The 23,326-nt window shown below is 39.8% G+C and overlaps 1 protein-coding gene across 1 annotated transcript in view; it reads left to right on the top strand.

Moving 5' to 3' along the window:
- PARD3B (par-3 family cell polarity regulator beta) overlaps positions 1-23,326 on the top strand; it is a gene marked incomplete at its 5' end in the record, with an annotated part of 406,028 nt that overhangs the window by 110,717 nt on the left and 271,985 nt on the right. The window contains one exon of the mRNA XM_084264986.1: positions 12,997-13,168. Coding sequence (XP_084121112.1) covers positions 12,997-13,168 — 172 coding nt within the window. The remainder of the gene's footprint in view (positions 1-12,996; positions 13,169-23,326) is intronic.

The following is a 23,326-nucleotide window of genomic DNA, read 5'->3' as shown; positions in this document are numbered from 1 at the left end:
TTTTTTTCCTTAAAAGAAAGCTTCAGATCACATTAAAACAATGAATCAGAGTAACAGGGATCTGTTAATTGAATTCAACTTCTTGGTTAAATATATTCTTCAGTGGTTTTTATTATCTAATAAAAACTTTGAATTTGGAGTAGGTAAGAAACCATGCTCAGTGTTTTGTGGTATATTTACTAGAACAGAATGGTTTCCTTTTCTTTCAATGCTTTTCTTACAGAAGATGGTCTCCTTAAGAGATGTTAAGATAATTTTAATTATTGTTCAGAGGTCAGACTCGCAGGTCCACATTTTTACAGCTAAATGTTACAAAACTCTGCATCAAGTAAATGTTGAACACTGTATTTAATAGGGCATTGAAATTCAGCCTTGGAAATGAGGATTGTGTCAAAATCCATCTAACGAGCAATTATAGTATCACAGTAAATGTACTTTGGTTTTATATTTTGGATTCCCTGCAGTTGTGGAAGGACAAGAAGGTTCCTAGTGTTGTGGGGTTTTTTTTAATTGTTTCCCTTGTGCATCCTGTGTCGATAGGATGTGTTGATGCATGAGTAACAAGTACCAATGCACAGGTCGCAAGACCTAGTATGTGAGGTCTTGTTTGCTTGCAAACACATCCGTGTCCGAGGGGTGCATAACATATATGGATGCATACATAGCTGCTACTAACTTTGCAAATACCACTTTGAGTTCTATTCTGAATTCTAACTCTTAGAAAACCTTAAAATAGTGTGTTTAATTTTGCTGTGGATCTTGAACACGATGTCTGCATTTAATTTGTTTACGAAAAAATTAAGAAATTTAAGTATGAAATTATGCTGTGGGCAACTAATGCTAGGGTAAAAAAATGACTGAAATTTATAACATGTAGATCATTCTTTTAAGGAGTATAATGAGCAAGGCAGCAGTAGGATGTCTGTTATGAACTGATTGCTGAAATGAGTAATTGTCACTGAAGGGTTTTTTGTTATTGCCAGAGCTGTGACTATCTCTGGAAATTTTACTTTTAGTTTCATTGTTTTCACAGTAATGGTGCATTAAGATGTCAAGTCAAAATATTTTTTCTAGTCCTTCTGTTCTGGTAGTTCATTTGGGAACGTATGTTTCTGGAACTGCAGTGTTTGGAACTACCACACTACTTGTAAAGTTTCTGGATGTTTCACAATTTTGTTTTACTGATCTTCTGAGAGAGCATAACTTTATATGGTTCTTTAGTTGTTGTAGACTTCTTAAACTGGTTTGCCTTAAAAAAGAGCAAACATAGTTCTTTTCCAAGTGCCTGTGACTCTGTAGTCTTCTATGAATGAATACAATAAAGTGAGCCATGTGAAGTAGCCAATTATTAAAAATGTTCTGAGGATTTTGGTGACATGCCTTGGGCACTTCTCTTAAACTTCTCTTCCTCTTTCTTCTGTTCTTCAGTCACAAATTTTATGCCTTGAAGGATCATGGCGTTTAGGAACTTTTTAGGGATATGGTTGCTCAAGGTCAAGGTCAGCTGGCTTCTACTACTGAAGCATATAGGGTCATGATTCTTCAGAAAATGAGGTCACGCTGTGAAAGGCAAAAGTTGGTGTATGTTCTGTTTTTTCAAGGGGTAAGTACGTATGTCTTATTATAATGCACCAAACCCCCTCAGACTGTTTGACAGAACTAACAACAAACTAATAGAGACTGATAGCGTTAGGGGCAGACCTTTCCTTATCAAGGTGACAACCAGTTTCATAACTTACTTTTGCCTTCCTAGAGCCTGCCATACAAACTGTCAGAGACAGGGCAAATAATGCAGTCTCACTAAACTAAGCATCAGTAAGAATAGGACTCTTGGCAGTTGTAAATACTGAAATGTTTTTCAGCACAGGCAGAAACACAGTGTGAGAATTGTATGATGTGTGGCAACATCCCAAGATTTATCAAGCCTGTCTGTACTAATGAAAGTTGTTGTGTGTGTTATGCTGTACAGATGGTTTTACACTTTCTGATGGGTTTTACAATTCAAGTATTCTTGTGCTGCCTTTTTTTAACTTGTGAAGTTCTGTTCGATCATCCCGTGATTGTCCTCTAGAAAGACCAAAGCCATTTTAAAAAAATAAAGGGCAAATTCATACACTGTCTTTAATTGTGGCCAAAGCAAAACCCTATTTTTGCACATGATGTGTACTGTCAAATCAGTGAGGGGCGGGGGGGCGGAAAGGTGGCTTGGTGGAAATTGATCTGGGTTTTTCTTAGCTTTACAGCTGAGGAGGCTAAAGCACACTTGAGTGGTTTGCAATATAGCCATCAAGTCAAGGGAAGCAATTCCATCCCTCTGTTAGGTGCTTGAGGCTCCCCAGTTAGACTGCTGTGTCCAGTTTTGGTCTTCTTTGTGCCAGAAAGGTACTGACATTTTTGGAACAAGCTCAGCACAGGGTCACCCTGACCAGGGATTAAACACATGACATAGGGGGAAGAAGGTGCATGAACCTCATAGGATGAGGGGCCACCTTACTGCTGTCTACAACCACCTAATGGGAAGGTGTAGAGAAAACTACACCCCACCGTACCTCCTTGAAAATCTGAAGTGAGAAGATCAGTGGTAATGGACGTTAAGTGGTTATGAGGAAGACTCCAATATGAGAAACTTTTGTTTGCGCTGAGGGTGGTCGAGCACTGGAACGGGTGCTGAGGAATTTAGGAAATCTTCATCCTTAGAGATACACAAAACTGGGATGAGCTCTGAGTAACCTGAGCCAAATTTCAAGTGCTAGTGTTGGCACCGCTTTGAGTGAAGGACTGGACCGGTGACATCCAGAGGCCCCTTCCAACCTAAATTGTCCTGTGGGCCTGTTGTTATACTGGAATCTGGAGAAGATATGAAAGCTGAAGTGCATAGTTACAGAGTGCTTTTTAACATCAAAAATGGTTGCCTAGAGTATGAAGAGCTATGCAAATCCTAAAGAATTTCAATTTTACCCTCTGATCTTACTGATACTGTATATTGTCTCCTCACCACAGTGCACTTTGGCTTAAATTTCTGAGGATAATCTTGCCTGCGTAATCTGAAGGTTCTGCTTAGAAGATTCTGCTTCTGTAAATTTTGTATTCTTTGTGTGCAATTGAGATGTCAAAGGAGAAAAAAGAACAAGTACATTGTTGGTACTGGAGGTACATCTGTCAGTGTACTGAAGGCCAATGTTTTCTTCAAGTGTTTGTAGCTAACGAGGGTTACAAGGAGAGCAGTTGGGAGAAATGGTGGTGGGCTCCCTAAATTAATCTTCCCCAGCTCTGTTTGAGCTCTGTGAGCTCCTATATCCAAACCAGATGTACCTGGAATGGGGAAAGCTAGCAGGGAGCACCCTCTCCCTTGCTTCCTCATCAGCTTCCACCCCTATTACACACAGCTGTGCAACATTTCAGTCACCTTCAATGGCATCATAGTGGTCAAAGACAACTCATGGAGATTTGGGAGAGGCCACAAATGTGTATGGATGGGCTGAGAAGTAGGGACAGGGTTAGCTGTTAATTTAGCATTAGTGTTTAGCACTAAAGGACTATTTTAAGGTAAGATAATTTATATTATGGAATTACTGTAATATTACAGAAGTGAATTCATTGATGTTTACCCACAATATAGTAACTTAAGTAGTTCCTACTTTTATTTGTAAGGATAAAACTGTCTTATTTCAGGTACCATGTCACAGTCATTTTTTTCCTTTTCAATGACTGATTACAAGCATTTGACAAGCAGAGGTCTAGTAAGTAATGCAGTCTTTGCTATTAGTATCTATGTTTTTGTAGTGCCATTTTAAATGGACTCTCCAAAATAAGCTCGACTTCTGAAAAGTCTGTATAGGTTAAAGTTCTCAGTTTCAAGGTAAACAGAAAGGAAATAATCAGTCTCATATTTTACAGTCCTCCTTCCATTTGTTTTTTCACTTGGGTAGAAAAAGAATAAAAACAAAGGGCATTTGTTATCTAGCAAAGCTCAGAAGCTATTTCACATGAAAACATAATGAGTCTGACAGGCTACAAATAGCATGGAACATGAACCTTTTACAGAAGAAAGGAGGAATGTCCTTTGGTATATTTACTTCAATCAACCCTAATAAGGCTTGTTTTATGTGTTTTATGCATCCGCCATCATAATTATAAATCCTTGACATTTTAGCACTAACATTTCTATCTGCCAGGGAAGCTACCCAGAGTCAACCCTCAAGGAATGTCTGTATTGTTACTATGGATATCCATAACAGCTCTCAAGTAGTTACTAAGTGGCTTAAAAAATTACATCTCAGTCATGCTTGAAGGGCTCATCAAACTTTGCCACAAATATCAATGTTAAGTACCCAATCAGCTGCATTGTTTGAAGTACAGTCACGTGCGCTCACGAAGGAATAGGTTGGACAGGAAGAAGTCTGTGAAGTCTCATCAATCAAGTTGTTGTGTTTTTTGCCATGACCTTTCAAAAATAAAACAACTCAAACAAACCCCCCCCAAAAACCTGACCCCAAAATTTGCCCGTTCAGCTACAAGGAAGTAGCAGGAAGATAAGGGGATACTGTTAGATCACACACAAACAACTGCTGGGCTTTCTGAAAAGCATGCACAAAATGGTTTTCTTAAAACAGGGTTTTTTTTTTTTACCTTTGTAGAATAGTTGAGGACCTACCAAAAATAGCAATTAAAACAACACAACAAAAGCCACAGGAGAATTTCCAGCCAGCTGTTAAGAAACTCTTAGAGATCTGAAAACTGAGCTTCATAAATTTAGCTAGTTACTCAGATTCGGTGACAAGGCTGAGCACCAAGTGCAGGACTTGTAGTAACAAAGCAGTCCAGAAGTTTTGATTTCACAGAAGTAATGGTGACTATGAGCCCCTTTCTATGACTGAGATGTCAGTAACCACAGATTTAGTAAATTCAAGTAAGCACAGTCAGCGTAGCTCTTCAGCAAAGAAAAACCCCACTGGGTAAAAGGCAGTGCTGCAGCACAGGAGCAGCAGGAGGGCTGTGGAAGGAGCTCCAGAGGGCTAACGTGCAGCCTTCCCTTGATGTATGGCTGCTTCTAATTCTATTTTAGAGGTAGTAAGTGATGGGTAAGAAGAGGACCTCTAGATTTCTTGGGAAATAGGTCTTCTGATTAAAATGCAAAGACTGGAAGCAATTGGTATCTTAGTGTTTGTACAAACTTGTACGGCTTACTGATAACTTGAAAATCTGAGCTTAATTTATGAAGGAAATTACTATATAATCACCTCTTGGCATGGTGTGTGTTTATGGTGAAACATAAAACTTTGAAGCACTTAGCAGTATTGAGGACCTCCTTTGCCCCAGTGGATTTAAACTGGAATAAATCCTGCAGGGCTTTACCAGTCCTGACCTCTTGTTCCACCCATGGGTTTTCCTTTTTTGCCCCTGCTTTTGTCCCTTGGGTTGTGCCAAAACAGCTGTTCTGTCACTTGGATAAGGATCCCTTCCTGCCACTGGCACACTCCATTCCTTTTCCCCAGAAAGAGCTGGGTCTGGTCCCTTTGTTTTAGGCATGCTACTTCTCTTTCTAATGGGTGTTTTCCTGTATCCTTGAAAAGCCTTGAGAGCAGAGGCTCCTGGTGTTTGTACTGCATGCAGTAGAAATCAGCTCTTGGCTACTTTTAGAAACTACCAAAAGAAATCTGAATAACGAGGGTAGGAAAAGTGTCAGTGGTCTTGGGGAAGATACTTTGGTGTATGTTGCTTTGGCATGTAGGTAAACAAGATGAGCTAATCACCATAGCTTTCATGTGATGTATCTGTAATTTGTTTTCATTTGTAGGTGTGAAGGAAGGCTGCCATATGGTGTGTATATTGGTATTTTTCCTTGACAGCCTTTATTTTAAGTTAAAGGAATCCCAAGGCAAACTATACCATTTCAAATACTTACCAGTATATACCAGAAAAATACCTTGAAAGAACATTGAAGAAAGGCTATAGAGCTCTAGGAAAAGTTTAAATTGAAAAATTAAATTACACTTTCATCCATTTTTGAGGTACCCTAATTATAGCTTAGTTTTCTGTGTTGCACTGTTACCAGTCTTTCATCTTTTAACTATTTGAACAGGAGTCTTTCATAAGCAATATATAAAATCTGATTTTACATTCATGAATCTGGAGTTCTAAAACAACTTCCACAGTGGTTTAATGAAATTCTTTTGTTCAATATTTGCTACACTATGTTCTTGATCCTCTTGCCTCCATCTAAAGTGCTCGTTCCCTGGTGGGCATAAGTTAAAATTATAACCTGTGCCCGTAAAAGAGTTTCTGTTTGGCAGGTGAACTCCTTGGGAGACTCCTTGGGAGGACTGTAGAACCGTTCCTGTGTTGGGTTCAGGCTTCCTGATGTGTGTGCACAGCAGTTTGGGCTATCGTGGGAGCAGGGCACAAACTGGTCCCTCTTCCTTCATGTGGACAGAGGCATGGCAGCTTCTGTGGGAGTCTGAGGTGGTGTTTGTTCAGGGACGTGTTGGCAGAAATTAGCTTTGTGTGGTTTGCAGAGCTAGGGCAGCTGGAGGATGGAGAGCTGCTTTTCCTCCTGTAGTTCCCTGAATTTGTCTCACCATGGATCTAGGAAGCTGTAGTACTTGTGTGAAGGAGCACTTGTGGGTGGGGAAAAGAGGCAAGTCAGGCCCCTGCAGCCTCAAAGGAAATGTCAGATTTTGAACTTAATATGTCCTAGTCCAAACTGCTGGTTAAAGAGGGAGCATTTTTTTTTCCTTTGTTGTGGGTCGGTGCTGGTGCCAGAGTAGGGAACTGATCTGGCCAAACACATAACCTTGCCAAAAGAAGTATTGAGAGAGATGAAAAGATGCCTTTTCCTTTTTTGCATTGGTCGTTGGTTGGCTGCTCTCAACTGCAGCCTTTCTCCATCTCTGTCTGGTGGTTTGCAGGTACAAGCACCAGGGGAGAACTGAAGCTGTTCTGATCTGTTGGGTTTTTTAAAACTTTATTTGGGACTTTGTATTCTGGTATCAGTGTGTTATGTTTTAAAACACAGCGTGTCTCTCTATCTCCGTTATGTATGTGTAGGGATAAATACAATATGAATCCTACAGATCCCAAATTGAGGGATCAGAGAGCAAGGTAATGTGATGCTGTGGTAAACTTCATTTTCTACTGTAGCTTGAGCCATCGCTTCTCTTCTGTGACATAAGTTCGATGAAATTGTCACCAAGCTATTCATTCACCTTGTCTGAAAGATCTTTGAGATGTGCATTGTGTGAAAAATCTTCATGGACCCAACAAAGGGAGATTTTATTTTGCCCTGTTATTTTATAATTAACTGATAATCACCCCCACAGGAATGATGGCTCTCAATTACAGATACAGCTAAAAACCCCATAGGCACTTGTCTTAAATAAGCATTTGAAGCCATGGGCAGGAACATCTGAACAGGAGACAAACATGCCTTAAAGAAATTTTACTACATTTTGTTGTCCATAGTGGGAGAAGAATGTACTAAAGTTTTGATTGTGAAAAGTTTCCAGCTAATTTGAATTAAAAATTTAATACAAGTTGAGCATTTAATTCCTTTTTGTGTTTTTGAATGTATCAATCCAGCTGTTGAAAATTTCAATCACATTCTGATGCTAGCCTGTGACTGACTTCTCTTAGTGATTTTATCCTGACAGTAATTGAAAGCTGATTAATTTAATTGCAAGTAAGCTTTTATGTTGCCATTTCTTGCTTAGTACCTTGTGTGCATGCCTGGTGCTTGGGGTCAGAAAGGAAATAGTGGTGTCTATTTTCTAATTCCGCACAGAAAACCGAATAAAATACATGTTTTTTTAACCTTATTAACAGTAATCTAGTTGTCAAAAGTGTTAGTTTGAAGATAAAAATAATTATGAGACCTTGTATTTGAAATGGCATGTAGGGCACTGGAGAGTCAGCTGTTTGTAGTTTAACAGACAAGCGCCTCAAAGCGAGATCTGCAAAGTTCTGCTGTTCCTTCAAAGGTGGGGGTGTTTCTCTTTGAAATCCTGGAACTCCACAAAGTTGTTTAATTGAGCTTAATCAGTAAGCACTAAACCAAAGCTGTTGCAGTTGTAGGCTGGAAGGATGCTGTTTAGATGTCTTGTGTTTATGGTGCGTATCCCAGTGCACAGTGAAGTGCGGCTGCAGCCTGTGTGTGTGAGATGTGTGCTCAAAGGCAGCCTGGGTTCACCGAGCAGGGTGTGACTGGATCTGGGAGGACTGAGAGCCCCCTGAACAGGGATATGGAAGCACTTTGTCTTGCAGGGATTTTTAAATGTAACATTGCATCAGTTTTCTGTCTTTCAGCGATCAGTGCTTCCCTGGGGTAAAACATGTGGCTGCTTTGTACTCAGTCCCTGTCGCTCAGTGACATGGTCGGCTGTTGGTGCTTACCCACCTTTTTATATACAAAGGTTGATCTTAATCAAGTATTTTTATGTTGCTCTGCATTTGAGAATGTAGTCACTTAATTTTTACGTAGTCTTGATAATTTTCTGCAGGCTTTGCATTTGAATTATTAGCAAAATAGTCAAGAGCTGTACCATAGGACACCATATAAAGTTAAATTTTGCCTACTTCTAATGAGTTTTCCACTTACAATCAAAGATGCTAATAAAATAATACTGTTTGTTACTGCTGCCTTATGTTGTGACTACATCAATATAAGGAAGCAGGAGTTTAGTAGTAAAATGTCAGATAAATACTGTGTTTTGATAATTTATTGATTGTCTGGGTAACTGGTAGGTTGTTAGTAGGGATTGCAGCAACACTGGTCGTGCCATTTTGGCTATAGAGAAGTACATAGATATCTTTTTACAGTAAATATTAATGTTCTTTAACCTTTAAATAAGATGCTTAAATACAGCAAGTATACAAAACTGAAAGAGTACTAGATAGCTTTCACAGTTTACAAATGTCTAGAGTAGTATCTTGATGTGTTTCAAAAAATAAATAATCGGTTGACCTACTGAACTCTCAGTATTTATAAATATCAAACAGTTTTGCAAACAGTGTGCTTGGTTTCCTGATATGCTTGTGGGGGAATTCTTAATGTGTCCTGAAGTTCTTCTCCGTCAGAAGAGATTTGCAGTCAGTTCCAATTAAAGAGTTTTCCATACTGGAAATGAGAAGTCAATTGCCACAATTATTTTTGAATAGTGAATTTACATAACCTTAATTGTATTCATTCCCTTTGAAAGGCTGAAACTGATATTTATAATGCATTGATTGATTAGCAGTGTATTTGTTAAAATTGCTGCCAATAAGGTGTTCTTGCAAATGCAGTCCCGAGGAGTTTTCTCCTAAATAAACATTCTAGAAGACAAACGGCTGTTTATTTCATTGGTGAGGAAAGGCATTGCATCTTTGCCACCTCCACATGCAGAAATGGAAGTATCTCCTTTCCACACTCTCTAAAAAATGGGAGTTTAGGTCATGTTACTTAATTAATGTTGTGTTCCATACTGTAAAGAAGTATATTTTCCTTGTGTGTTTTTTCAATCTGTCAAAACAGTGCTTAGGTGCAGACTAGGGAACTGCAGGCTTTTCACTGAAGTCACTTGAGGAATGACAGCTGTAAAAGAACTTCCTTGCGTTCAGATGAGTGCGAGGCCTCTGTGGTTTAGCTCTAAGCAGCCCTGTAGCCATTTGCCTGGCTGTATGGCAGGTGCGTGCCTGCTGCTCGCACCTGTGCCCTGCAGTGGTGCACTGGTGTGGGTGCTCCTGACTCTGCTGCAGGAGCAAGAGGAGAGATGTGAGCATCCCGATCAGCTGCTTGTAGGTGAATGGAAGCGGAATTGATACAGGCCTGAACTCTTTGCTATCCTTCCATGAAATGAAGCAGGCAAAGACCTGGGGGCTTTGCCGCTTCCAGTCAGTGTGATTTCTCTGTGTTGCTGGGCCTGAGCCAGGCACTTTTCTGACAGCCATCAGGCTGTGTGACTCGTAACCTGTTAGTTCTTGTGTTGGGAAGTGTCACCCAATGCTTCAGGGATCCTCCATGGAGCAATGACACATTAAAGTTGTTGTGGGCAGACCTTTACTTTGGCCGGACCCTGTGCAGTGTGGGCTGTTTCAACATGGGCTGCAGGCCCGTGCCCAGACACCCTCAGCCCGGAGGCATCATCGTGCCAGGCCTTGCCCCTGTGCAGCTGCACAGGCAGTGCCCACTGCCTCTTCCTAGTCGGACTGGGCACATGGTGCCCCTTGAGAACAGGTGGTAGGTGCATGACCAGGCGACCACAGGCCATGGCCCCCCGTCCCATGATGTGGTGTGGCCATCTCGGAGAATCAGTGAGAGTATTTGGTGTAGCCTTTATTAAGTTTACCTTTCTGGGCTTGACTGGCAGGTAAGCTACCATATCGTGCAGGTATTGGGAGTCTGCCCGAGACCTTTTTGTCCATTAAAATAACTTTGTTGCTATTTCTGCTAAAGTTTCATTTGAACTTCAAAGGAATAAGGGAAGTGTGTAGTGCATAGGAACCTAAGTATGCAGTAATACCATTGCATGTATTAGAGTGGCAGTGCCAGGCCCTGGTCCCTGCAGTGATCAGTGGAAAGCCCATAGAAATAGTGTAATTACCACACCAGTGTTCTCCTAGTTTGCCTCTCTGGCTTTTACTACTCTCTTTTGGGGACTTTTGAGCCTGAGGTAGTGTTTGCATGTTTCCATTTAACAGTTCTCGCTGGTCTTTTGCATCAGTTTGATTTTCAGTCAGTCCCTACTTTTGGGCTCTGCACTATGCCAGTCTGGTAAGCATAGAGTATTACAACATAATGTATTTAATATGCTACGGAGTGAAACTGTGGGGAAACTCAGCTTCGTGCGGCTGAGGAATTCACTTGTTTACCCCCATCAAATTATAGCTAAGTTCCACTTATTTATGCTACATTGCAAATGCTCAAGTGCACTTTGTATCCTACGACTGTCTAAAGTGCTTTTAGTGCCATGGTCCTACACAGTCTCAGATTTCCTCTTCATTAGTAATAGCCACCTCCTTAAAAACTACGTTTCCACTGCAAAAGTGAGATTGAGAAAGCAAACCTTCTTGTGGGAAACAGTTGTGGGATTTCTGGAATCATAGTGGGCTTCCATAATAACAAACATGAATTGTCAGTTTAGAAACAAAGAGAAGACACGGTTGGGTTTTTTTCCTTGATACTGGAAAAAAACTGTCATGGTGTGTAGATGTCTGGCTCTGTGGCAGCTTTTTTGGCTGTATGTGAGGCATAGCAATGGCTTGGTGATGAACACAGTGTGAACACCCGGATAGTTTCCCGCCAGTGCGGGAGTAAAGTACAAAGAGAGTTACCTTTGTTACTGGGATTAATCTTTGCTCTATGCTTTGTACAAATAAAACCCAAATTGCATATTGTAAGAGCTATTTGTGTGGTCGTGGAAAGGAAACAGGCTCCATACGGAAAAGGAAAGCGAGTTTTCTACCTAATTATTTAAGGGGGTTTGTATGTCTCTGAAATATGCATTGGTAAATATGAGCTGACACCTTTCTAGCAACCAAATTATAAATGAGTGGAAGACCTGAAAATGTCAGTTTCTTCCTTAGAAGCACTTCAGGATTTTTCTTTTTCTTTTCACGCTCATGTGTTCATTTCTTCCCTTAGGCAAATGATTTTTTTTTTTTAAATGTTTATATCTGTTTCAGTATACTACTTATCAGAGGATATAATTCTTGATGCATCTTGGAAGTGTCAGAGACTTGATGTACTAATATTTTTGTATAGTGAGTATGTATACCTTAAAATACCTGAGGGAGAGAGAAAGTAGTAAATCAAAACTTTAAACCCATTTGTGTGTATATCGGGACATTGCCTAACCAATGGTGGGCATTGTGGCCTTTTTAGGATTAGCTAATCAAAACTTTAGGATAATCTAAGAAGTTAAGGGGGAAAAAAGATAAATAAATGAGCACCTTAAAATGAAGATACCTGTCTGGTACAATGCTTATTAGTCATTGTGTGCCACCAGAGATGTGCCAGGTCAGGTAGGGGATCATCAGGAGAAGTGCCTGAACTGCTCCTGCTGTTACATCCTCTCCTCTTGAAGAGGGCTTGGGGTGTCAGGTGTCCTGTTGGTTGAGAGTAGCAGTCTTGTAATTTGTTTAAATTCACTGGGAATTCATGTTTTTATTTGCTTTCCTTGAACTGTAACACAGTTAATTCTTCTCCTGAAATTAACACAATTTATACCCACCCAGGCTTATCTGAGTCACTTGCTGATGAAGCTGTGTACATGTTATCTGATTGCTTTCTATTAGTAGGGACCAAAGGGAACACCTACGCTGAGATACCCCCCCAAAAAAAAGTTGACGCAGTTTATTGTTGTTTAATACTGATCTTCCTGTGCACTTGGAGTTGTGGAAGTGTCAGTGAACAGTTTTCAGAAACAATGAACCTGACAGGAAGAGGGGAAGGAGATTATAGTTAGCTGGTTGGTATCTACCAACTGTCTGTGCCTAGATGCACCAAGAAACTTTAATACTTGTGGAGGCATAGGTTGGGTGATTAGAGAAACTGGAGCCTGCTGTGCTGGATACGTTTTGTCTTTGGAATGTGAATATCAGGTGCTTATAAATAAAACATGTCTCTACTCACTTAGTGCAGCTTCCCCACCTTTGGGCAGTGTGTCAGTAGCGCTCAAATTCTATAAAATAACACCCTTCACCCCCAACAGTTAAGTGCCTCTCTGTGTGTTTTAAGCATGTTCAGCCCTAAATTTTTTGGAACAAAGTTAAATGCTTGCTAACAATATCATGCTGACTCAGAAAAGCACGTCAGCACAGGGCAGTGCTGAAGCATATACTTAAGTCATGTTGAACTCAATGTATTTAAACACAAATGTACGTGCTCTCCTGAGTCCGTATTTGTTGGTAGCTTGTTCTGTTATTTTTGTAATCCAAGTGAAGGATAACTTTTGCTTTGAAAAACACCAAACTTTAAAATACTTTAAATATGCAAACTGTGTTATCTTTTTGTTTTGATAGCTGATTGCTGTCTATGATGAGCAAGAAACTCACCGTAAGACTGATGGCATCAACGGCAATTTGACAGACAGAAATAGCCCAGACTCTTTTGAGACAGATGTCGCGGCTCAGCTGGCTGCCTTTCAGCCGATTGGTGGTGAGATTGAAGTGACTCCTTCTGCCCTAAAACTGGGTATGTATATCCTGCATGGTTAATTTTTTTTTTACCAGCATACAGTCCTTTGTTATTTCTCTTTTCTGAGTATGTCTGTAGCTCAACTTCATGTATGTGAAGAATTTTTTTAGCACCCTGTTTGCTTTGCAATTCAGTGAAGACAATTGTAATGACAGAAATTGAGCTGTTGAACAATTGATGCTTAAATCTCAACTAAGCATGGCAAATTTGCACCTGACTCTTGCATCCTGCTGTATGTTATGCCCCTCCATTGCCCATCCTTAGAGCTGGGATCTCTTTTTTTTTTTTTTCTTCTCCTTTCTTTGGGTAGGTTGTTGAAAATCCTTCATTGTAACCTTTTGAGTAGAAGACATAAAAACTGATGCAAAGTATTTTCAAATAAAGTAAATGGGAAAAAAATCCTCACCAATGAGGCTCAATGAGTGTAAAACTGCTGCATGCAAATATTTTTACTGATTATCTGAGCTAGTGCCTTGTTTTGGGGATAGGAGGTAGGTAGAAAGGAGGAGATACTGATTCCAAACAGTTTAGCTCTCTGCCTTTTGAAGAGCACAGCAGAATCTATTTGCCTATCTGACTTTCAGGTGAGCAAACTGTGATTAGGAGAGGTTCCTGCTTAATCTTCTCTTATATCAGAAGAGGGAACTATGTGAAGTCCTGCAACTCTGGTCCCCTGCATATTTCAGTGGGCCTTGAAGGCCAAGGGTTCAAGCACTGGCTTCCAGTTTTAAAGAGCTGGAGTCTTGCACTTTAAACGTAAAGCAGTCTCAAATACTTTCTTGGATTGAGCAGACTAAGCTGTCACCTAGATAGTAGATATAGAAGCTTTCAAAATCAGATGGAAGATGAATCCTTTACTCTCTGCCTGTAAAGCAGTTTGTTGGCAGCATTTAGCAAGTGAATAATGCTCAGGAGAGGTGTGGTGGATTGACCTTGGTTGGACCTCAGCTGCCCACCAAAGCTGCCCTGTCAACTGGACAGGGGAGAGGAAATGTAACAAAAGCCTTAGGGGTCAAGGTAAGGATAGGGAGAGATCACTTGCCAGTTACCATCATGAGCAAAACAATTGACATGGGGAAATTAGTTTGGTGTTTACCAATCAAATCAGGGTAGGGTAAAGAGAAATAAAACCAAATCATAAAAACACCTCCCCCCATCCTTCCCTTCTTCCTGGGCTTAACCTGAATCCCAGTTTTCTGTGTCCCCTCTCGGTGTCAAGCAGGGCGGGGAATGGTGTTTATAATTAGTTCATCCCCTGTGGTCTCTATTGTTCACTGTGGGTCCCTTCTGTGGGGTGCAGGGACAGACATTCGGGACCAGACTGCTCCAGCGTGGTCCCCCACAGTGTCACATGTCCTGCTAGCAAACCTGCTCTGGCATAGGCTTCTTTCTTCATGGGGCCACAGGTCCTGGTGCAGCACAGGCTTTCCCACAAGGTCACAGCCTCCATTGTGCCTGCACCTGCTCTGGTATGGGGTCCTCCCTGGGCTGCAGATGGGAATCTCTGCTCCACCATTAACCTCCATGGGCTGCAGGGGGACAGCCTGCCTCACCATGGTCTTCTCCATGGGCTGTTGAGGGAATCTGTACTCCAGTGCCTGGAGCACCTCCTTGCCCTCCTGCACTGACCTTGGTATCTGCAGGGTTGTTCATCTCGTGTTCTCACTCCTCCTCTGCCTGCAGTTGCTCTTGATAATTTTTTTCCTCCTTTTAAAATATTGTATCCCAGAGGCACTACCAGTGTCACTGATGGGCTCAGCCTTGGCTAGCAGTGGGTCTGTCTTGGAGCTGGCTGGCACTGGCTCTGTTGGACATAAGGGAAGCTTCTAGCAGCTTCTCACAGAAACCACCCCTGTAGCACACCCTGCTACCAAAATCTTGCCACATAAACCCAGTAGAGGAGGCTTCTCTGCATTCCACCAGAGCTCATCATCCTGTTCACCCCATATTCTTGAGTGCTGCTGGCAGTCTCCTAACAGTCTGCATTAAATTTCTGAGTGCTAAGGCGTTGTGGTAAGGATAGAAATACTGTCTCTCATCAGGTTACTCGCTTCCTATTACAGCTTCAGAAATTGAATGTTCACTTGTCTGTTTATTTTAGTTGCCTTTTTAGAGGAAAAGGCTCACTAGTAAAACCAAAACAATAACGTTTCTAATAAAGCTCATTGGATGAGGCTCTGTAACTTAACTTACAATGGAAATCTGTGCTCACTTTTGTGCCTGATCTACAAGGTACTGAAATTCAAGCTGCATGAAAAATTTTAGATACAAATGTATGTTGTAATGGATTGCTTCTCTGTGTTTGTATGTATTCTAGAATATAGAAAAATAAATATTTCTATATTTAATGACATATAAGAATTTCTCATTCCTGAAAATCTTGGGAAAATACTTATTCTTGACATAACTTGTATTTGAGTTGTGATTTTGCTAAGCATGAGGTGTGAAAAAGTGTGTGGCTAGAGTTCCTAATGGTTGAATGGTTTGCACTTTATTTACTGCATATTATTAATTAACACTGTGTAAACACACTTTAGCATTTTTCAGAAAGTGGAGACTCTTCCTATATACTTCTGAGCCCTATTTAAAAAGAAAATAAGTGCTTTGTCTAGCGTACTGCTGTACACAAACTGAGGGTGGGAGAAAAGACACCGTTTTATCTAAAACAGTTAAATGCTTGGGACTCTGGAGCTCACTAGTGACTTCCAGGTAGTTTGATTTTCATAGCATTCATGGAATGCACTCTTATAGAGTGTAAAGGAGAAGGAATAAAACATTAGATAGCAAGCAATTAGAGTGCTATTTTGTTTTCAATGCAATACTAATACATATTTGAAGTTCAAATAGGTGCTTGCTGCTTAAAACAGAGAAGATAAATATAATGTCTTTATCTCAAGGGTTCTCTTTGGTTGTTTTATCTTGGAAGGTAAATGAAAGATTTTCTACCTGTCCGTCCTGTAAAATCAGCCTGCACTCTGAAATGTGATTGTTTTCTTGTCTGGAATTTACATCACAGATTATAGTTCTTTAGACTTAATTTTTGCCTTTGTTTCCTGCATGAGTCCCTGGACCTTAAATTATGTCCCTAGTTCCACTAGAAGCAAATTGAAAAGTAGATGAAGAAAAAGAAGGACAATTTGGTTGCATCAATATCATTGATGCGTGAGCCACAGTAGTCTGGCTCCTTGTCTAATTATTGAATTGACTCATGCTTCCTAGCTGAAATAAATAATTTTTAAAAGGTGTTCTTCCTTTGGGAGCAAGGAGGTGATTAAATGTGTATGTAGCAAGCATTGCCTTCCATGGCAGAGCTGTGTTTCAGAACTGTCATGCACTTACCTTTTAGGGTATTTTTGCAGAGTGCCTTTAGGGATGACACCCATTGCTACAGAAATTGTCAGATTGTGAACAATTCTGCCTGTTAATTTCTAGTGGATGCTTTGTATTCAGTGAAACCAGATCCACAGTTTTATGTAGAAACAATGTCCATTTAGTGTTCTGTTCAGAGAATACTTATAGCTTGATGCTTAAGTATGTGAAACTCTAGACTGTTGTTCTCAAACATGAGAGAATTGGCATTGATTTTAGAAAAGGCACATGCCATACTGCATTCAAACTTCTTTCTGTTTTTATACAGTGTGTGTTTGAGCCAGTTAAGTTAATCATATGGCATACTTAGTCTTAAAGCCTTTACTGGCTAAATGGAGATGGTGATGATGGGGAATTTTCTTTTGTTTTGTTGTATTGTTATTACTTTCAGATTTTTTTATTTTGGTGGTTGATATTCTTTACAATGCTCATCAGAGTGGCTGTCTGAAATCATAGTTTTTCTATTATGTGGTTAGTTACCCTTATTTTCCCCTTTGCCACCTGTAACTTTGGACATGAGCCAGAATATAAGCAAATCTTGTATTTGACTTGAAAGCTGTAAGTACTTTATCTTACACCACTTCGACATACCGGCAAAATTTTAGGGCAAAAACCTGTTTGTTATTTTACATATTATCAAATTACTTTCTTAATACATAGCAGGTATCTTCTTAAAACAGTTCAGGAAAATGGTCTTCTATTTGTTGTCTTTTCCCTGAAATTAATACATCTCTACTTCTAACTTGAACTCACTGTTTTCAAACATGTGAATTTGTGGGTTTCTTAATTTACCAAAAATGCATGAAGACTTTCAACTATGAACACATTATCTGCTGTGCCTGTAACATAAGTTAAGAGCACCTACCCCTGCAGAGATGGATTATCAGGTGGTGTTGCTGACAGTGTCTGAATTCAGACTGCAAAGTAAGCAATGCCTGATAGTTTCTTACAGCTGAAAAGGCTTAACTGAATTTTCTGGTACTCAGGGCTGGAATTACTGAGGGGAGCATAGTCATTCAGTGCTGTTGGGTACATAGGTCTCAATTTGTTAGTGGATTTTGCATCCCCATATCTTCCTGTTAAGCATGATGACCATAACAGTGACAGTGTCCAAGTAGTTGTTTCTCCAGAATTTACTTTCTCTGTATTTGGGAGATGTAACACCTGGCACTGAAACCTGCTGTTACCTGTTCTGATGGAGACAAAAGCCTAATCGTGATGTCACATGTACTTTTGCACACCTAATGACTAGTTTTCTGAGAATTACCAGTGCTGTCCCCATTTGCTTTTGAATGGGTTGGACAAGTAATGCTGCATCTCTGTAGAAACCTGAAGAGGGGGAAGAGACATTGCTTATTTTGTTTCCCATTCAGTGTACATCTTCCAAGTATCTTGCCTTTTTTTCTAGTGAGCAGAAGAATGCTAAAGATTCTGCAGAGGGGCCTTGGGTTCAGTTGCATCTCTGGTTTGCTTTCTACTTTTCATTCATAATTCAAGTATAATGCAGAAGAATATCAGTGCTGGAAGGGATTTGTTAATTGTATTCAGTTTCTCCTGTCAAAACCAAAAAGAACTTTTAGCATTGAAGATCTTCATGCATGTGTTTCAATTGACAATGAAATAAATACAGATCTATTGTAAGAAAATACAAATAAATGGCCATTTGACAGAAAATGTGATTGGAATACATTTCATGCTAAAATACAAGTGACAATAAAGCAGTTATCTGTAGATATTACAGAATTTAGAGAAGCACACAGCAATTTATTGTGTCCAGTCAGCTGTTTGGGACTGAAGAAATTATTTTGGTATTTCTGTGGGTAAGTGGGGAATATTGGGAGCTGAACTGGCAGCAGTTTGTTGTGAGTGACACTTTCTTATGAGCAGAACTGCCCTGAGCAGATTCATGATGTGGAAATCACAACAATTTGGTAAGAATGATGCAGACAACTAAATGCCTAAATAGCAGATTCACATTTGAAAAAATGAGTGGAGTAAAGTGCAGCCTCTATAACCCTGGGTGCTGGAATGTTGTGAGTTCATCATTGCCATCTTTTTAACCTTGTTCTGTGGACAGATAAAACCTTACTGTGAACGGTGAAATCATAGGATGTCAAATTTTTTTAGCTGCATGAATTTAGCCCATTGTAGATGTAAGGTAACAACACCCCTGTGAAAGAATTTATTTCAAAATTCTGTCAGAGATGGTCTTCTGACTGTCCAATTCCTTGACCCTTCTGCTGCCCTGCATGAAGTATTTTAAGCATCGCTGTTGGACATGTGTATCCTTTGAAGACTAATCCTGGCCATTTCACTGGAGCCAGACCATGGCTGACAATTGTTTTCCCACAAGACTATGGTGCTCTCTGGGATTATATGCTAGGTCTAACAATGTTTTCATTTCTGGTCTGTATTGTTACTGCGCCACTTGTGATCTGAGCTTACATAATCAGACAAAATTATTTTGAAAGGATTAATTGTGATGCTATAACATTTTTTAAAATATTGGTATATCAAAGTCATTTAAGAAATACATATTTCCTTTATACTGCACAGATGGTGGGTTTTGTTGTCTAATGAAATGCCATTTAGATAAATACATTTTGTCTGGTTGCTGTTGTTGAGCATCTATCTTCATAGGAGTAAAATGTATTATGTTGGATTTTTGGTAAATTGTGTGTGAGTATATTCATTGATGCAATAACCAGTAAATTAACAAGTGTTTGAAATGGAATACTTGGAGATTCCTGTGTGTAGGTAGTAATGAGTGCTTAAACTAGCATGGTTTTCTGTTGGCACTGGTTTCGGGTGTGTTTTAGTTGGCTGGTTTGGTTTTTGAGCATATTGTGTCCTAATATTTCTCATTGACCAGAGAAGACTTTGCAGAGTAGGGACTTACCTCTGCAGACCTCGCTGACCGACTGCTGCTGCTCCCTGTTCCGAACTGCTGTCTCGCTGCTGATGTACGATTAGACAGTCATTCGCTCATCTCAAAGGTAGCTCTGCCGGGGCAGCGGATGACATCCTGGTGCAGTGTGTTAAGATCTTTAGAGAGCCGTGATGGATGGGGTTATGTATATTAGGGATGCCAATGGTGTGTGCAAATAGTCCTGTCTGGTGTTCTCTAGCTAATAGCTTGAGGTTTCGAATACAAACACGTTTATTGTTAGAATCTTTAAAAGTGAACACAACTTCACAGTGACAAGTGTGTAAATTGATGTGATCCTCCTAAAATATTGTCAAACTGTTTTGGTTTAGATGTTTACCAACTTCAAACTGAAGGTTTTTAATAAGTTCTAAATAAATGGCTACCCGCCAGTAATCTTCTGCTCATGAAACTGGTGCATCCATGATAACTTAAGCAGTGGCCTGCAGGCTGTGAGTAAGCTAATGTCCAGTGAAAGCCTGCTGCTTCATAGCCTGCTGGTCTGTAGGGAATGCGCTGTGTGGCGGTGGCATTGGCTGCAGGTTGGTTATTCCTGATGAGTGTGAGTCACTTCAGAAATGTGCCTCCTTTTTAATAATAAAAACACTAGTGTGTCATCATAACTTTACAGGTCTGTAACATACCAGTGCAGGTGCTCTGCTTTCAGTAGAAGACTTTTCAATTTCTTATAAGACATTTCAGTTCAACTAGCTGAACTGAGTTTAGATGCTTATAGCTGTGTTAGCCCTCATATAAGCCTTGGAATTTTCTGTGTACCTGTGAGCATCCTACTGGCTCTTTTGGTTTCCTTCTGCACCTCATAGCTTGTGTTTTTTCTGCAGGTAGGTAGTGGAACAGGAAAAGTGGAATCAGAGGTTTAGCCTTTTGGGGGTTTTTGTGAGGGCAGTTAGTGGGTTGTCTGTCTTTGGGTTTGTTTTTTCTTTTTGAGTCCACATGGGCAGGAAGGAGAGTGCTTAAGTGACTTGTGGGAGATTCACTTTATGGACATGTCACTTTGAGCTATAAGTGCCATCATGACTGGTTTAGTGTTTTCGTTCGCTTTATTTGATGATGGTCAAGTGCACGCAAACGTAGCTGTAGCTCTTCTGCTCCTCTCCTTGGTGTTAAGTAGTCATGGTCTTGCCTGGAGGCAAGCAGACCATAGTTGGTGATGCTTGACACTTCTAAATGCTAAGCGACAGAAAAAGTGAGCTTTGTGTGGGTATCTTCATGGTGGTGATGTTTTGTTGTTCTTTCAATTACTCTTTTATCGTTTATGGGTATCAGGTTGAAGGTTCCTGAAACTCTTCTGAGTTACAAGCATGAGAAGCAGATACAATTAGGCTACTTTGATTGTTGGCTATTCCAGTAAAATTAACCATCTTAATGAATTTATACCTTTTTATTCATGTTTAGTTAAATAAATAAATAATTGTTTAAACAGTTATCAATAAGTTATAAATTTGGTTTGTAAACCACAGGACTTTAACTCCTTTTGAAAGCTTTCACTGCAAAGTAGGACAAGTGTCTTGCTTTTCTCGCTGAAGCTCTTACTTTTATTTCAAGATTTGCATGCCTTTGCAATGTAACAAACCTCCGAGAACAAGATTTTCTTCTTTTAAATACAGTAGATGTATAAACCCACTGACACACTCCTTATATCACCATTCCAGACAAATGAATGCTTTGGTGCAAATGATGGTTGGATGCAGTCTCTCTCTCCTAAAATAAGCTTATGAATGGCAATGATAGTTGAAGTGAAGGTCAAGCTCTGTTGAGGCACTTGGGCTTTTGAACAGTCAGTTCTGAACACTTTTTGTGTAGTGTCTTCACAGTGGACATCTGTTTCCTGAAAACAGATGACTACCTGGGGACGTTCAGTAGGTCTAAGTGTAGTACTATTCCATAAAGCTTTGCTTTTCCATTCTGATGCAGTCTTTAGTGTTGTGGCCAGTGTATTCTTCACATTTGGAAACAGTTACTTCCAACTTTTACGTAACTTCCTTGAAAGTGTTTCAGGGCCTTCAGATAAAGGATGTACATAATGAGCATAATATATTCCTGTGTCTTTGGGCTTGCTCTATCTTAAATTGTGCTTCATGGGGGGTTGTTCAAAACTCTCTGTTAGAGTGGCCCCATGTGTTTGGGTTGTGAAGTCAGTCAGCAGAGATGACTGCCTTAGTTTGAAGTCCAAGGGAATTGGAGGTTTCTTCCATGAGTCTTTGGAAGTTTCTCCCTTGATAGGCCTGATAGTTTAAATTGTTTACTCCAGGGTATGGAGGTCGTCTGTTTCTATGCTCAGACTTCAGAGCTGGGAAAGAGTTCCTTCTCTTTCTTGCATGCTTTGAAAAGAAAGTATTGTAAATAGGTTTGGGGGCATTTTAAGCAGCACACATTTGGTTATTCCTCTTCAAAGCTGGTGTTGAGAAACTACAGATATGCAGGCAACATAGTTTTTAAATACAGAGCAAACCATGTAATGATTGTTGTTATTTAGAAGTTATGAAAACAGATAAGCAAAATGTTGCTAATGTTTGTATACACCATACATGCTGTGTCAGGAAGTAGGGGAGAGAGTTTTTCCTACATAAAAGCCATACTGTTCATCTTAATCTTGCAGTGTCAGTTTATTGGCTGAGCAGTGTTTGCCAGTGCATTGAGTGTATGGCATGAATATAATAATTCTTTCCTGTATGATTCAGGGAAAATTAACATTTTTGAAATTGGTAACTTTCAAAAGAAAAGCAGTGAAGATGTACGTGCTGCCTCTGTGGTTTGAGGCAACACTGTTTATTTCCTTAAGCAAATATGACTTCATTCTCTTACTCTGCACCAGAGGGCTGCTCTCATAGTAGTGATATCAAATGGTGTTCTGTGCTCTTTTTTTATAGGTGTTGTGAGGATGACACTATACTTGATAGATTTTTCTCTTCTGCAACATTCAGTTTAATCCAGTTTTAAAGAATTGTGATGATCAATTAAAGTCTACTTGTGTTCCTAAAACAAATGGTTTCTGTTCTCAGGCAAGCTAAAGGTTTGAAGATAACTTTTCATTTCAGTCAGAATGCAGGCTTGGTACGTTTTGACCTCATGACTTAAGCATGGTATTACTTAGTTGTCCTTGATTCATGGAAATGAGCTTTGTACCAGTATAGCTAAAGTTTATCTTTGTATTGCAGGAAAAGATACGGTAATGCTTTCTGTAAAATGATATATATATAGATACATAGAAATGTTTTTATATATTTTTTTCTTCTCTTTGCGTTGTCCATTTAGAAAGCAAGCCAGTCTTCCCTTCTGTTCCCCATACCCAAGAATTTAGTAGTACTGTAAGTAATAAATTCATGTGCCTAGTTGGTTACCAGAGAACCCCTTTTCTTTTTAATAGTCCTTCAGCTTCTTACTTTGCCAAAGATTGTTTCTCATCAATTATTCCACTTGTTTCTATTCTCTTTGCACATGGTTTAATCTGCTATACTTTGGGGAAAGGGAATATCCCCATGTAAATATGTGAAGTAGGGAAAAAAATATTTGTCCATCACAAGTTATGCATTTTCCTGCATCTCTAGCTGAGATGTTCATTTCCAGCCTTCTGTTGCTTCAGGGAAGGTCTTGGGGGATGGTGATTAATGGGACCTAGAATGATGGAATAAAATATGTCACAAAGTGTGCACAACATTTTCACACAACTTATTCAATGGTTTTCATAAGACTTTTGCCTAATTTACTGATTTTGTAAGCATTTGTATATTGTTATGCATAGACAGATTGAAAGGTGGCATCTCTTAAAAAGAAACAGACCAAGGCACTTAGTAACCTAAATATTTGCAGCTGAAGGTTTTGAAATGCTGCAGTGTAGT

Source organism: Gallinula chloropus, assembly GCF_964237585.1.
Source record: "Gallinula chloropus genome assembly, chromosome: 5".
Lineage (NCBI taxonomy): Eukaryota > Metazoa > Chordata > Aves > Gruiformes > Rallidae > Gallinula > Gallinula chloropus.
The sequence above is the reverse complement of the archived record's forward strand: the minus strand, read 5'-3'. Positions and strand labels throughout refer to the sequence as shown.